The sequence below is a fragment of the Crocodylus porosus genome, unplaced genomic scaffold (assembly GCF_001723895.1).
Source record: "Crocodylus porosus isolate Cpor-Errol unplaced genomic scaffold, CroPor_comp1, whole genome shotgun sequence".
Taxonomy (NCBI): domain Eukaryota; kingdom Metazoa; phylum Chordata; order Crocodylia; family Crocodylidae; genus Crocodylus; species Crocodylus porosus.
The window spans coordinates 84,669,067-84,686,220 of record NW_017728886.1 but is presented as its reverse complement, the minus strand read 5'-3'; the positions used below and the strand labels follow the sequence as shown (position 1 = coordinate 84,686,220).

Here is a 17,154-nt window from a genome sequence, read left to right as displayed (position 1 = left end):
AGAAGACTTTGAGGGGATTTGGTGGCAGTTTACAAATATATCAGGCGAGATCGTCAGGGGCTAGGCAAACAACTATTCACCAAAGTGCCCCAGCGGAAAACCAGGAGCAACAGTCATAAACTCCTAGAAGAAGATTTCAGACTGGATATAAGGACAATCTTCTTCACAGTTCATGTGACCAGACTCTGGAATAGACTCCCAGTGGGGGTGGTGCAGGTACCTACCCTGGAGCTCTTCAAAAGGAGACTGGATGCACTCCTTGCTGTGGTTTATTTGATGTCAGCAGTTTTTCCTGCCCAGAGCATGGGGGCTGGACCCGATGATCTCACAAGGTCTCTTCCAGCCTTAAACTTCTGTGAATCTGTAAATCTGTAAAACAGTCATCACTGAGGGGGAGTGAAAACCTATCTTGTCCACATATACATTATATTAAACAAGAATGAAGATAAATTAATAAGTAGCATCACGGTTCTTCTTTGCTTATGAAGATTGGTTATTAGGACATTTCAATAGCTTATTGTGATTTCTTCAGGTCATTAAAGTGAATTACAATTCATTCTGCACATAACAAGGAATAAAAGATGGACCTCTGTGGTATTGCTTTTAGAATAAGAGTTTTGAAATATAATTTAAGCCACCTCATTATAAAACAAAGCCCCTTCTCTTTTTGCTGTTTATTTAAGTAGAGAACCATAATTTGCTATTATATTCCTCATTCAAACATGAGCTAATGGCTGAATAAAATATGCAGGCTCCAGGGAAAATCAGAAACAAGAACATACTTGATGAAAAGAATGTAATACCTACTACAGTCTCTTGGAGAGCCAATTCCTGGCTTTTCATGCCTCTTACTTCTTGCAAGTAAGTGCTAGTAAGAGCAAAAAGAAGTAAGACACCAACCAGGCCCAGCTATTAAAATGGTGTACTGTGCATAGATAGTACTGTGTATTTCAGGGCTATTTCACAGCTATTGGTATTGGCCCAATCTGGTGGTGGTATAACCAATATAGATGATTGGTAATTGGTAAAGTAGTGCAATATGTAACCCATTGGCATTCAATGGGTGCATGAAGGAAGTGTAATTTATACAATGAGGGATGATAGAAGAGTGTTATAGGATCAAAAGTTTGTAAAATAAATCAGTTCCATTTTTATACTGTGATGCAGACATGCATATATTAATACTCTCACCTTTCCTAAGACTCTTGTGACCAAATTAGCTACGACTTTAAACAATGCAGCTTCCAATGATTTCAAGAATAAGGTTGACATGCAGCACAGTATTTACTAACTGTGCTTTGTACTTGCCTTCATTATCTAGCTAACTTTTACTGGTGGTCATTTTTAATAGATAGATCTGTCTCAGTGTTAAAAATGCCAGTCCTTATCATGTAAGAATAATATGGCACGTCCTCCAAAAACTCTCTGAATTTACTCTTTAAATATTAAATGGGTACTCAGAGATTTTACAAGCAAACCTATTAATTCGTTCAAGAGTTCCAATTAATTAAAAAATGGGTCGAGGGAGTTTGGAGAACAAGAGGGTAAATTTCAGCTGCTCTGAACTTCTTTGGTGAATTAAAGAAGTAGCTGTAAACACAGATTAACTGACTAATATTCTAAGATGCTTTATGACTCCATAATGAAATCAAACTAGCAGAGTATATCATAAAACTACGCCATAAAAGTGTACCATAGCCAGACCACAAAAGTTAAGATAAACATTAGGCCTGTGTGAAGCAGCTAGTATTTGATTCATATTCGGCCAGTTCAGGGAACAGTGATTTGATTTGGTGATTTGAATCACTCTCCTGAATCAATTCGGCTGAATTGGACTCGAAAGATTCAGCGCTGATCTGGTGTGATTTGGTGACGTGGCCATAGCCTATAATGGGGAATCACTAAAATACCTATAACTTTGTCATTTTTTTGGGCAGAATTGGATGAAAGCAGCTGGGATGGTAGCCCCTTCTGAGGGCACGAAGTCTGCCAGGTTTCAAGGAGATAGGTGCAGGGGCTTTTGTGAAAGTATACCTCAAACTGTTAAAAGCAAAACTCATGTCACTTGTGTGTGTTAACTGGACTTTTGGTTGTAGCCATGTTGGTCTAAGGAACAGGCAGGCAAGGTTTTTTAAGCAGACATGATATATTTTATTAGACTATCTGAATAACTAGAGAAATATATTTTGGCAAGCTTTGGGGTTTAAAAACCCTTCATCAGGCTGAGGAAGCATCTGCAGTTGTGGGGTGTGTGTGCTTTTCTGAAATGGAATGAATAGTAAAGAAGCCAGAGGCTGGTATTCAGGCAAGAAAGCGAGTCAGTGAAAATGTGAAATTGAGGTGTGAGGGGGTTAGAAACAGATTGGGGGGGAGGGGACGAAGCAGATCAAAGTAGAGAGGTACCTGGGGAGTCAGATGTTAGGCAGGTTATAGTGTGTCATAAATCCAATGTCCATATTGAATCCATGAGTTTTTGTATCAAGGAGGTTGTTGAAATGAAATTCATAGGCTCACCTGTGAAAAGTGTTTTGTAAATTCAAACAAGCACCGAACCGCATTAACCTCATCACCAGAAGAAAACTTTCTACAGCCCCAAAATACACCAACTGGATCCAGACCATGACATGACAAGAAGTGCAAAACCTGCCAACATATCTCCAGTATCCCCACAATTACACTCCACAAGAGAACCAGTACCATTCCTGGATCTTACAGCTGCACATCCAGAAATGTTATGCATCTCATCTATTGTATCAAATAACCTGATGGAAAATATGTATGAGAGACCAAACAACAACTGTGCACCAGAATGAATGCACACTGGACATCTATTAAAGACAAGAACACCCAATTTCCAGTGGTGGCACATTTCTCACAAGAAAACCACTCTCTCCAATCTCTTGGTTCTGATCCTCAAAGGGAATTTACAAAATACCTTTTGTAGACATGCCTACAAACTTCACTTCATAAATCTACTGGATATAACTTTGAGGGGTGTGGAGCACAAGCATATATTCCTCCTCCTTCTCCAGAATTTCTCTGGCTATAGCACTCAGCTCCCCTGCTTCCAGATCCAGCTCTTCCTCTGGCACTGGGAGGCTTATGCTGGATGCAGAAATTAGGATGGAGGAGACTGTCATGCTGGTGCTTGTGGTTATTTCTGGTCTTAGTGGAGGTGGTGCAGGTGCAGTGACAGGTACTGCTCTCACCTCCTTGCTTCCACTGGCAGTAGAAGACTCATCACAGCCAGGAAAGAGGGTGTATCTATGTTTGGATGGGGGCGTGGGGACTTGCAGCTCTCCCCCTACTTTCTCTAGCCCCTCTTCCTCCCCTGCCAAAAGACCTGGCACCTGCCTTTCCAGCATGCTTCATAATGTTTGCTGTGCTGGAAAATATGTGTGGGTGTAATATATCTTCTATCTGTAATATATCTTCTATCTATTTTATATGTGTTTGTGTGTAATATATGTGCTTTCCTGCACAGTGATGGATGACACACTTCCAGGGAAAACACAGCTTTCTTTTTTAAAAATGTGTGTGTGTGGGGGGGGGAATAACAAGAACAAATAAGAGGATTTGAGGAGACGAAAAAGGTGAAAGGAATGGATTGGATAGGGATAAGTAGAGAGAGTCTAGGCAAGGGTAAGTAGTAAGGTGTATCCAATCCTTTCCAAGAAGAGAGACTAGCAAGAGACTGACTAGGAAGCCAGCCACTGCAGCCAGTACCTTTGACACACTGTTGCTTCCAGACAGACAGCTCACAAAAAGCAGAGAAAGGCTTCACACAGAGCCTTATATACTGTTTCTACATCCATCCCCTAGAAATTGGAAGGGAACTCAGGGAAAGATCACAGTCAGTGGCTAGCTACAGATGTCAATATCAGAGTAGTCTTTCCTTCAGTCTTCTCCCCCTCCTTCTTCTCAGTTTCTGTTTTCCCGCAAGACCACCTTCTGAATTGTAGAATTGCTGAATCTTTTCCGAATCGATTTGGATGCTTTGAGTCTATTCGGAGCTTTTAATGGGTCTCCTGATTCAATTCAGATTCAATGATTCAGCCACTGAATCGGGCCAAATCTTCTCTGAATCAAATTCAAGACTGAAGCTTTGCACACCCCTAATAAACATGATTTAAGGTTGTCGTTTACCTTCAGGTCCCAAAAAATATCACATGGTCACATTCTGTTCACTGTCTTTAGTGTGCAGGTATGCAAATTTAAATATAAAGCACAGGGAAGTTTTCAGAGAAGAACTGTGAGAAATTGGAGCTTAGGCTGATAGCAATACTTTAGAATAAAATTTCATAGCAATACTGCATATTATACCTAGAAGAAGCACTGTAAACCTAGGAAATTAATAGTTGGAGTAAATTTAAAACAAATCCAAACAAATTAAGATACAGAACTGGGAAGTTGGGACACCCAGATAGCAGTTTGCAGCAGACAGAAGTTAAATTTACTGTATGGTCTGCCTCTTAGAAGTGGTCTACAGCTGGACCTGACACAAGTGCATGGCTGCAGAGTACTTAAAATCCTGAATTTTGTTGGGGGTCCTGTGGGAAGATCTATCTCTGTGGCTTGCATCACGCTGAGTTGGGGAAAGACTTCTTTTTCTCTCTTCCCATGTCACAACTTATCTGTGCACATACTGTGAGAATGAATGGTTCGGCTGTGCATTTTTCCATCTACTTCGGATTAAAAAAAAATAAAATGAAGTTGTTAAAAATAAATAAGTAGCCTCCAAACTGTTTGACTATCGAACAAGAACAAGAACAAGCTGGGCAAGTATTCAAGTGGAACTGTTCACCAAAACCTGTTGATATTTGATAAGGGATTTGTGTATGTAACTTCACACCACTTTAAACAGACACCCAGCTCAGCCTATCATTATTATTACTGTTATTCCATGTTTCTGTTTCCTGCTATCTCATCTTTAGAGCTGGCTCTTATCCAACTGTACTAGGAATTTGGCTTAGATACCCACAAAACTCATAAAACATCTGTTTATATTCTGATTTGCAACACTTGCTTTCCAGCATATAAGCAGCCACTTTTTATTGCAAACTCTTCAGATGACAGGCTCATGAGGCAGGGATTAATGTCATGTCATTTTTCCTCTGTAATTTTTTCAGTTCCTCTTTCAACATTTAATTAGTTTTTTTCCTACCTGTTGTAAGATTAGATAAGTCATAAGCAGTAATGACATATAAATGCTTACCTCTTCTGCTTGGCTTTGTGGTATTTTCATTCAGGTTTTATTGATTTCATTGTGGAACCTACTTTCACTGTGCTAACTGACATGACCGAGAAGATTGTAACACCACTCATTGATGAAGCCACCCGCTCTGGCATGTCAGGATTTAGGCGTTCCAGGTGAGTACCCACGTCTGCCTTTCCTTTGGTAAATCAGCAGTACCTCACTTTTGTGGTTGGTTTTCATTTTGAACTCATAGGGGGGTTAGCAGAGACATTCTCTAGGTTCTGCTTTCCCTTAAAATCTCCCAGAATAGACATAAATGGGACTGGTCATAGAAATGAAAGAAATAAAGTACAGTCAGATCTGACTAATTACTGCCAGACTTAAGTAAATATTTAGGGCACTGCCAGAATTACTTGGAATTTAAAATCTTAATTTCATTTAACCTTACATCCTGTCAGAAGATCTGTCAAGAAGACTAGAGTTTCTCCTTGGCAGGTTCTGAGATGCATCAGGCACTAGTTTAGTGTTGGTTATTCAAAAGGTTTAGAACTATAACATATCTGATAGACCATATGAGGCTCACCATTGCTAATCAGAGTAATAGAAATGAGACAGAGAAAAGACATATTAGGTCATGACGCTTGTCTGTCATTCCAGAGAGGGTATATACTACATGCAGTTATCTAGTCTAGCTATAGATGACATGTTTCCAGTAATAGGATTTCAGCTACAGGTGTGCAAAACAGGCTGTATTTGATTTGGATTTGGATTCAGCCTGAATTGGAAACAGTGATTCGATTAATCGATTCAGATCACTGTCCTGATTTGATTCAGCCAAATCTGAATCTGAAGATTCAATGCTGATTCAGAGAATCAGCGATTCAGCCATAGACACCACTTTAAATGTTTTTTCTATATACACCAAGGTATCAGGCGTGGCTTGTGAACACTGTGATGCTGGGGCAGATGGAGCATCCCACAGGAGTGTGGGGGGCCCCTCCGTGTACTCATTGGCAAACCCCCTCCACACCCTCTCAGCTCAGCGATCAGCTGCAGGGGGGACCCTGGGTGCCCCCCAGACCCAGGAGGCACCAGTCACTGAGCCAAGGAGTATGTGTAGGGGGGTCCCCTGCATGCTCCCCAGTGGACTCAGAAGTGCTTCTGGTCCACTTCTGGGTCTGCTGCCAAGTGTGCTGGGGACCCCTCCCTCCCCCTTGCACTCCTGTGGGATGCTCCATCCACCCCAGCATCTCAGCATTCACGAGCTGCCTGGTACTTTGAGGTATGTAGAAAAAACATTTAAAGCTGCGTCTGTGTCTGAATCATCAAATCATTCTGAATCTCTCTGAATTGATTCAGAGGGTTCCAATTCAATTCAGAGAGATTAAAGGGTCTCCTGATTCAATACGAAGATTTGGCCACTGAATCAGGCCAAATCTCCGCTGAATCAAATCAGCAACTGAAGCTTTGCACAGCCCTAATTTCAACCCCTTCTCTCGGGAATCTATTCAAGAATCATAGAAGTAGGGTCGAAAGGGACCTTGTAGATCTTCAAGTCCGACCCCCCGCCTGGGCGGGAGAAAAGACTGGACTCAAGTGAGTCCAGCCAGGTAGTCATCAAGCCTCTTCTTAAAGATCCCCAAGGTAGGAGCCAGCACCACTTCCCTAGGAAGTTGGTTCCAGCTCCTAGCCGCCCTAACTGTGACGTAGTTCTTGCAGATGTCTAATCTAAATCTACTCTCTAATAACTTGTGTCCATTGTTCCATGTCATGCCAGGGGGCGCTAGGGGAAACAGTGTCTCCCCTAAACCCTTCTGGCCCCCCTAGTCTAATAGGTCTTGCCACTAATAATCACCCTACATTTTCCCTGTCTTTCATTCATTCTTGTTACATCCTCATATAATGTAGCGATCACAGGATTCAATAAATACAAGCACACATGAATGAAAAAAACTAAATAACAACTTTTATTGTGGAGCAGTAGACGAGCCTCTGAAGACCCTTTATTTCTCTAACTTGTTACTACCTAGGAGACTATTCTCAGTTCCTAACTCTTCTAAATTTAGGAAGCATCTCTAAATTATAACTTTTATCACTATATATAGTATGCAAAAGAATGCAATTTTTGGTATTATGCATCCCTCAAAATATGAAAACTGCAAATGTGAACACCCCTAAAATCTGCAGCAATTAAGAATCTGAAGCTAGATTTCATGGCCCCCTTTTTTGTAATGGCCAAACCCACCAAAACCACAGATACAAATTGTCCATGAAGTTTAGATGGTTTAAATTGGATCTGATTTTTTTTGCTCAACTATCTTGCAAGTTTTAGTCGAGTTTTAATCATCTCTCCCACTCCCAGTTACCCTCCTACCTCTCTTACCTCCATTTTTAACAAGCATCTAGTTTTGTAGGTTCTGGTGGCCTATAGAGAGGCAAGTCAGAGAATAAGAGGCTGGTCAGAGGCATCTAAGTAAAGATTTAGGAGATTCCGTCATTTTTCAGCTGGTAGCAAGGCATGTAAAAGTTTTGAGCAGAATTTTCACCTAACTGAGAAAATGGCATGTCAACCGCTTCAGTGGAAAACTGAGTTTAAATCAAGATGTATTTAGTTATGCAGGGAGTTTGTGATATAATACTCCAGAAAAAAAATCCAATTTTTCATCAGTTCTTAGATATGATAAGGTGTATAAAATGCTGATTCCTGTTACATTCTGTAATCTTGTTTCCCAGTTTGAATAGCATTAGCCCCTCAGAAGTTAAAAGATCAAGTGTCAAAAGCACTGGATCAGAAGGAAGTGCCTCAATCAACTGTTCCATACTCACTGTGGATTTCAAATGTTTTAAAGCCACCTGGACTGAGGTGGTGCAACAGAACCGGGAGAAATGGAAAGCACAAGCAACCAAAGGTAACAAGATGACCTTCATACCAAACAAGTTCTTCTCCCCTCTTCTCCCTCTCCTCTCCTCCCCTCCTCTCTGGCTGTTCTTCTGCCCATAATCCCTGAAGTGAGCTCTGTCTTCTCAAACTATTTGTTTTTACAGGCCAACAGTCCTCCCCACATTCGGAGACAGGAATTTTGTTTAACTCACCATTACCATATACCAGTGGCGGCCAACCTTTATGGCAGGCATGCCACAAATTAGCTCCACACACTCCCACATGCCACTGTGATCCCCCTTTTCTGGCCCCATCTACCACTCTGAATCAGGCCTTTGATGGATTTGCTTTCAGTGCTCTTTTGTTCATCTTCATCAACAAGTGGCAGGGGCAGTATCTGACACATGGTAATGAGGGGGGAGACAGGCATTACTGTGGCATATAGGGCAGGAAGCAGAAAACAGAGTAATTGATTTCAATACGCTTTGGATCAAGTTAAATTTGGGCATGTCTACACATGAATTAACACAACACAATAAATTTTGGTGCAGTTCACACCAGAGTTTATTGCTGCTGGATGCAGCATTTACATATGCACCTGGGACTACAGCACATTGACCTGGAGTGGCACAGCCCCAGCTGGCAGAGGGCCCAGGGGATCAGCCTCCTAGCCCAGAGCTGCTCGTGCCCAACTCAATGTGCTGCAGAGTGGCTGGCTGGAGCATGAGTGTGTTTCAGTGCAGGGCTAGCCAGCACGCAGGCCCTGCACTGTAGCACCCTTAACATATACATATGCATTGTGGCAGAGTAAATAGCTGCACTATGGGATAGTACTTGTGTCAGGCAATACTTTCCTGCAGTTAATTAGTTTACTTTGGCCTAATGGGGGCAAACAGGTGGACAGTGACACTTTACTGTTGAGCTAATTAGTCAACTCTGCAGTAAAGCATCTTGTGTAGATGCACTCTATGAAAAGAAATATAACTCTGACTTTTTATTCTTTAAAGCACAATTTACAAACTCTCCTCTGAAAAGTTGCCGCATTATTCAGCACCTTATTTAACTGATCTAGTATATTTTATAACCAATACAGGGTGTGTGTGTGTGTATGTTGTTAGAGGTGCACTGATACATCGGTCCCATATATCAGATCAGCACTGACATAAAGAAAATTGACTGTATTGGCAATTGGCTTTTTTGCATGATGTAGCTGATAATGTGGCCAATAAATGCCCCATGCATGCATGCAGCTGCAGTGCAGCACGTAGGCAGTGAGAAGCATATCCTGGCAGCATGGAGCTCTGTGTCCACCTGGTAAGTCTGTTGTGGTAGAAGGGGAGGGGGGAGGGAGGGGGCATGGAGGAAGCGGATCAAGGCTCCCACAGTGAAGGAGGGAGTGGGGCTGGGGCTGGGGCTGGGGCAGGCACTGCCCAGGTAAGGGTGGGGCACAGGACAGAGCCGCAGCTCGTTCAGAGGTGCAGAGGGGCAGGGTGGCTCCCACCACTGCGCACACCCTGGGAGGGCATGGGGGCCATGTGCCTCTGGATCTGTATGCAGGGCAGCTGCTGCGGGCTGGGGCTGGAGGTGTGCTGAGCTCTTCCTGGCATGGGCTGTGCCAGGCTTTTCCTAAAGCGAGCTGGGCTTTGCTGTACTCAGGGCAGGGTGGGCAGTGGCACTGGGAGGTGAGTTGGGGGGGCTACAGTAAATTTTGGAATGGCTGCAGCCTCCCTCATAGCCTCCCTCCCAGCACTGCTGCCACGTGCCCCAAATGCAGTCCAGCCCAGCCCCCACCAGGAAGAGCCCAGAGCAACCCCAGCTGCAGCCTGCAGCAGCAGCCTGCCTGCCCCACCCCACATGCGGATCTGGAGGCATGCCCTCCCAGGGTACACGCAGCAGTGGGAGCCACCCCATCCACACTCCATGGACAAGCTGCAGCTCCATCCCACACCCTGCCCCACACTGGTTGGGCAGCACCTGCCCCAGCCCAAGCCCTAGCCCCAGCCCCAGCCCCGGCCCGACTACCTCCCTAACAGCAGAGGCCTTGATCTGCCCCTCCCACACTCCTTCATGCCCCCCACCTCTTCCACCACAACAGAATTACCAGCCGGACACTGCTCATCAAGCTGCCACACTGCATTTTGGAAATTGTATTGGTATTGCCCGATATGCCTCCTTAAATACTGGTTATTTGTATCGCTCCCAAAATTCTCTGTCAGTACACCCCTAAATATTATATTATTTATATATATATTACTATGCAGAGCTGGTTGAAAATAGAGTTTTCAGAATACTGGAAAATTTGTGGGATTCTTTTAAGTTCATTTGTCTACATTGAACCAAACAGCCAGATTTTCATAATTTCCCATGAACAGGAGACCCAAAGAAAAAATCACCGACTCTCATTATTTCCAGTATTAAATAGGCTCCTCAGACCCCTCTACGAAACATATGAGACTATCATGTTCACTGAGCAGCTGCCTGGAATCCCAGTATTGGTGACTCTAGTTAGAGCTAAGACTCCCAAGGCTTTTAGGTACCTGGCTCCATAGAAGAAAGCCTGGAATCCCTATCATGGCTGGCTACATGAACACTGCATGTCCCCGGAGGCTGAGGAGGCATGGCGAGTTCCCACAGGTGGTGACAGCACTGTCGGTGGGGAGCTTGGTGGTAGCAAGCAGGGAGCTCCCACAGGCGGCCGTGGCACTGTCAGCAGGTGGGGTGGTGAGTGCCGACCAGTGGTAGGCAACCACCTGCAGACACCACCAGCAGTGATGGCAGCAGCCACCGGTGATCACGGACTACCCGCAGATGCCATCGGCGGTGTCAACAGCAAGCGGGGGTGGTGGCAAGCGGTAGTGGTGTCTTTTCGCAGGGGGTACACCACCAAGCTCAGGGGGTGCACATTCACCTGCTTGCACCCCCTATGCATCACCAATGCCTGGTTACCTATAGCCAAGAAGCATATAAGCTTTGAGTCCCTAGCCCTGGGGCAGTCTACCTGGCAGGTCTGACCTGGATTGCATATCCCCTGGCCTGGGCTGGACCATGAAGAATCTGAGTAGGTTCTTCCAGGCTCATTTGAAAACTGAAATTTTCTGATAAAATGAAATCATTATAAAATTTCAGATAATCATTATAAAATGTTAGTATGGACTCAAGCCAATACATCTGTAGTGCCGGGCATGGAGTTTACTATTCATAGGAGTTCTATTAAATAATTATCAGAATTACTTGCCCTAGTAGTAAATTTCTATAAGATTGAAATCTATGTCATTGCAGAGTAGGATAAACTCTCTGGGACAGACATTATCTAGAACAATGAGGCTCCAATCCTGCTTGCAACTGATAAATAAATATAGATAATTTAAAAATAACAATAATCTCTTTAAGTAGGTGACTGGAATTCCCTTAAACATTTTTGGACTTGATTTCAGGCATAATGGAGGACTTGGCTTAGTTCTTACATCAGCAAAACAGTTTTTTCTTCACAAATTTTAAGTTCTCTTTAGAGGGACCGAAAAAGGCAAGTTAGTAACCAAATACAATGTTCCTTTACATTAGAACAAGCCAAACAAAAAGATCATCCCCTAGTCCTTAATGTGGCCAAAAGGTTTTTAGTATATGACTTTTGAACTGTAAATGGTCAATATATTTAGCTGTAATAAGTAACTGGTAATTGTGAGGATTTCATTGCAAAATATACCATTTTTAAATCTACAATGCATATTCAGGCTATCTAAAACTTATATGCAGGGGAAACCACCAGGGAAATAAATGATACATATTTTACAAATTGCCAAAGAACAAATGCATACAGCATGCCCTAACAGCTCCTGGATATTTAACTTCGAAATGTGCTTTGTACTGATCTGCACTGACTGCTTTGCATAAAGATTTTTTTTACCAAAATGCTCTCATAAATGTCAAGGCATTATTCAAATGCATATTGTGTACCACTGATTAAATAATGCTGTTGTTGGTAATAAGTATTGACACAATACTTCATACTTGTTCTTCACAGAATTCACATAATGTCTCCGAGATAAATGTTTGGTTGCTTACATTGACTATGAAAGAAATAGTTTTATTTTTAAGTAGCTCATATCAGAAATCTCTCTCTCAGCTATGGAAGACATAGTATAAGCAAGAATTCATATTTATTTTTTGAAGGCAGTAAATATATAGATCTACATTAGTAAAATCAGGGAATGAAGATCATTTGGTGGGTTTGATTTTTTTCCCCTACTTTTGCAATGGTCAGCAAATCTAAATTTTCTTCTGCACAGTGTCACCAGGAGATGGTTGTAATTGGTTCAACAATTTATCTGAACCTCCAGGGGGTCAGGATATGTCCAGTAATGATCACATTTATACAAAACCTGTACAGTCCTTTAGAAACATAGGATGGAAATGTAATCCAGCAGCTAGGGCACTGTACTGGGACTTAGGATCCCTGGATTCTACTCCTAGCCCTGCCACTGACCATTTTTATGACCTTGGCCAAGTCATATAAGTTCTCTTTTTTCCAATCCTTTGTCCATCTTGTCTGTTTGGCTTATAAGATCTTTGGGACAGGGCCTGTCTCTCAATATTTTTATAGGATGCTCAGGGCAAAGGCATCTCAGAGTCTGTTAAGGCCTCTAGGCAGTGCTAAAATACAAATTATCATTACTGTGGGAATGAAGGCACATAGAGGGGAACATATGACAGCTGTTTATTAGTGCACAACATCACACACCGCAAAATGGAACCCAAAGGGAATAAGAAATTGCCATTACTGTTACAAGAGACAGTGATTTGTAGAAGACTGTTCTGTTCTGTAAAGATATTGTCATTAGAAACTTCGGTGTGTCTCTCTTTATATGGAGCATAGTTTTTATGGAAAATGTCTGGGACTGGGTGGGAAAAAATAAGCGGATGTGTTACTGAATTCCTTCAGGTTAAAAGATCAGTATTAAATAGCTACAAATTAAGAACCACAATAAACACAGGCCCGAAGGTACAAAAAACACAGCACTGGTAAAACATTTTGTGATACTCATTTTGATAATAGACAAACTTCCAGCAGTATCATAATAGATTTCTTTCTAAAGAGATCTCTTCCTCTTCTTCCTCCCTGAGTCTTTTTTGAGCTGTGCCTGTGATTTGATTGCAAAGGTGTAGCAAATGTCTTAGAGAATCCAAGAGGGGGAAAGACCTCTGGAAAGCCATCCCTACACCTCAGGACCTACGGTATAAGTGACAGTGAGCAGTGCTGAGCCATCTATGGAAACTAGATTATTGCAGAAATCATTAATAAAGAGTAGGAGGCTCATATCTAATTTAATTATATTTTCATGTGATCCATAATTTATTAATTTTAAAATTAATTAACTTTTATCAGCTGCTGGCGAGGAAATACAGATTGATGCCTCTTATACAAATGACTTTCTTTTCTGATGATGTTTTCTCCTCCCTTTTCTTCTTTCATCTTCTCTTTTTGGTGGATTTTCACAGAAGTGATTCTGATTCAATTATCAAAAGGATGTGTGTTGCATATGAAAAGCTGCTTGAAACACTTCATAACTTTTTCTCTCAAGATTGCTAGAGGAGATGGCTGGTTCAGTGGGAAGCAGGAACCAGGGTGAGAGAGCCAGAGAAGTGAGATGGTTGGGTTTCAGAGGCAGGCTTAGGGAAGTAGAGAAAAAGAGGCTCAAGTTACTTACCCTTCCCTTGCACTTTCACTTGGATAAAGTTCTTCCTTCCAATGCCTCTGAGATGGCTGCGTTCCTTGGTGGATGAAGAAATCCATGTCTGTAGTCCATCTGTCATTATATTTTTATGAAGGACTTTAGGCAGAGAGGTGGTTAGCTGTATTACTCTGAAGTCAAATAGACAGTAGGCAGGGTAGCACCTTAGAGACTCACTGGTTCAGGGATGCCTGAGCTTGTGAAGGCAACAACCTACTTTGTTAGATGCTATAAATTATGAATATGAAGTAGGTTACTGCCTGTAAAAGCTCATGCCTGTCTGAACCAGTGAGTCTCTATGGTGCCACCCTGCCTACCATCTGTCTGACTTCAGAGTCACCCTGCCCTACTTTCTGTGTAAAGTACTTTCTGATCCTTCAGTATCACTATAAGGGATCAGTGCCAATAGTATTAGACTACAAAGAAAGGAAGGATGGCTCAGAGAAAGGGACTGATGGGGATGAAGGAGCAGAAAAGAAGGCAGCCAAGAAGACAGATTGAAATCAGAGCATGTAGGACTGTTCAAAGAGTCAGGCAAAGGCCTAACTAGGGTTTGATTGACTTTTTTACTTGCTCATGTCATGGATAACACTAACTTCCTTCCTCATACACACACCTGTATATAATTAATCTCTTCTTCCTCTTGTTTGCTTTTTTCTAAAATACAGTAGAACAGTGATTACTCGCATCTGGTGTCTGCTTAGTACGCAATGGATTGCCAAATTAAAGACAAGGCACATTGTTGTTTGCTGCAGCTTTGATGTAAAAAAAAGTCACTCCTCTACTTAGCTGGAGCTCACTATTGTCCTATGCAGCTGATCAGCAAAGCAGTACACTTTGCGATCGAAGGTACAGGAAATAGCTGGAGCACCACAGCCGTCCTGCACAGTTCTGGGCTACAGCTACACACCTAGCTAGTTCACAAGCCCTCATCTTTGCAGGGGAGTAAGGGACCCAACCCTCCAAAGCATCCAAGTTCTATGATAGTTATAAAATATGCCTGTGATTCAGATTTGTAATTGCATTCAGGGCAAGGTTTTCAAAGCAACTTTATTGGGATAAAAATGGCTTTTAATGGGCTGAGGCTGAACACCTTCATATGGTTTGCTGTTTTTGCGCCTTTTTCTTGTCAAGTTAATTTCCATGTTTATCTAAGTAAAGATCAGTTGAGATGAAATGGATTAAAAGGAATTCAAAGTGTGTACGTTACTCTTGGCCAATCTACTGATGAGCTTGATTTCCCTTTTTTTTTTTCCTTGTGGTTTTCCCTTTGCTGAGGATGCAGAAGAAAAAGCTAAAAGAGAAGCAGAGGAAAATGCTCACCAGGGTACAGATGAAAAGAATACAGAAGACAAAGATGAAAAGACACCAGCTGAGGATGCCACGGCAGCCAACTCAGAAAACAGCAAAGAACCAAATCCAGGGGAAAGCAAGAGCGCGGAATCCAGCAAGAATCCTGTAAATGGGACTCGGCAGACTGTTGTGAACAAGCACGAAGCCTCTCAAGGGAAAAATGCATCTAGGACAGACAAGGGAACTGATTCACAACAAGCAACAGGAGAGGAAAAACAACGTGTACAGAACGGTAAGTTCTTTCCCTGATTCGTTAAACCCAAGTCTACGGCCAGTTGTCTAATCTAGGTTTGGGAGTGAACCATGGAAAAGCAGGACCTGGTGTGTTTCTGTGGAGGCTGCTTCTTGTTCCTGTGGGAAGTGTCAGATGAAGTCCTTGGAGCTGGACTCTGGAAGCTCCTGAAGAGAAGGTTAGCTGACCCCTTGCAGAATTATTCTTGTGCAGTTTGGGCCCTTTTCCCCAGAGGTAAGGGCCAGGTGTTGCTCCCACACGGAAATGCCATTGCCAAATACTTTGTACAATAGGGAAACTGAAATAGTGTTCCAGGGGCAATCCTCAGCTTCATGGAGCTTGTGCTTAGTTAGCTGAGGAAGGGGAAGCCAGAAGTAGCTCATGAACTGTTTCAGGGTAGTTTAACAACCATTTACACTGCTTCAATAATCTCAGTGGATTTCAGTGAGAGCAGAGGCTCTGGCTTTGAGCCTTTAATTCTCACTCTACTTTTGTTTTTCCTTTGCTGTGCTGTTTGTTATGATACATATTGGCCTTCTTTCCTATATGCCTCATACAGCATCTGCTGAGTTAAAGCTCAGGATGGTACAAATGTGAAGGCAGGCATAGTCCCCATTCAAGAACAACATGGGGGTTAAGAACACTCTGGTGCTTTCAATAGTTTCTTCTGTGGTCATATCTCCTTCTTGTAGGTGTCAAAAATGCTTTGAAAGGAATTATAATGATTTCTGAAAATTAGTGTCATTCTCAAGAATAGCAACCATGCTTTTTAATTTATTGGAAAAGGCCTTTATGAGTTACAGTCATTGCAGGGTCTTTTCAGACTCATGAAACATAATCCTCATCTCTTCGGTTTGAATGCAGTTTCTTTATGCACTGCCTATATGTTAATATCTCATTGTAAAGCATTCTCATTATTGCTTCAGCTTGGTAATGTCTTCCAGAAAGATCATTATCCTTATCATTCTACTGTGCTGCTGGCAATATGGCAGGCCAGCTATTATAATATTCAAAAGCTCACTATTCATAATAAGTAATATTCAGGGAAAGGTAAAAAAAATTGTCGCCCCATATTAGTTTGAAATCTTTCTCAGTAACAGCCTGGGTGCTTTTGGAAAGGCATCATGCTGTGTAGTAATATTCATGGGGGTATTCATCATCTTTACCTACACACACTTGGGGGCAAGTCGCTTATTTTTGTCAATAAATATAAATTCATTTTGTCATAAAATATAATTCATTTCTCATTATTATCAGTCACCAGAAAATGGACAAGTAAGTAAATTTCTGTACCTGCACACATACATTTTCATAACCATCCATTGAAATCTAAGCAGATGTCAACTAAGCAGAAATTTAACTTTCAAACAGAAGACCAATTCTGCCATAAGTTCCCCATAAACCAGCGGTATGGGGTCTGTCAGAGTATTGGCTCGCAAAACTATAAATATTTGAGCTGAGGAGATAGATGACTTTGTTCTATCAAGCTTCTGTTGTCCTCCCTTCTCATATTATTTCATAGACATTAGGGCTGGAAGGGACCTCGGGAGATCATCGAGTCCAGCTCCCTGCCCAAAGGGCAGGAAGTCAGCTGGGGTCATAGGATCATCCCAGCAAGATAAGCATCCAGTTTACTCTTGAAGGTGTTCAATGTAGGCGCTTGAACCACCTCCGCTGGCAGGCTGTTCCAGACCTTGGGGGCTCGGACAGTAAAGAAATTCTTCCTTATGTCCAGCCTGAAACGGTCTTGCAGGAGTTTGTG

At 42.3% G+C, this 17,154-nt stretch overlaps 1 protein-coding gene across 7 annotated transcripts in view; it reads left to right on the top strand.

Annotated features, from left to right (window-relative positions):
* Positions 1-17,154, top strand: part of PDE1C (phosphodiesterase 1C) — a 479,499-nt gene that overhangs the window by 416,888 nt on the left and 45,457 nt on the right. For all 7 annotated transcript variants that reach the window (XM_019538223.1, XM_019538225.1, XM_019538224.1 and 4 more), the window contains 3 exons: positions 5,250-5,370; positions 7,931-8,106; positions 15,093-15,392. In XM_019538223.1, the coding sequence (XP_019393768.1) occupies positions 5,250-5,370; positions 7,931-8,106; positions 15,093-15,392 (597 nt within the window). The remainder of the gene's footprint in view (positions 1-5,249; positions 5,371-7,930; positions 8,107-15,092; positions 15,393-17,154) is intronic.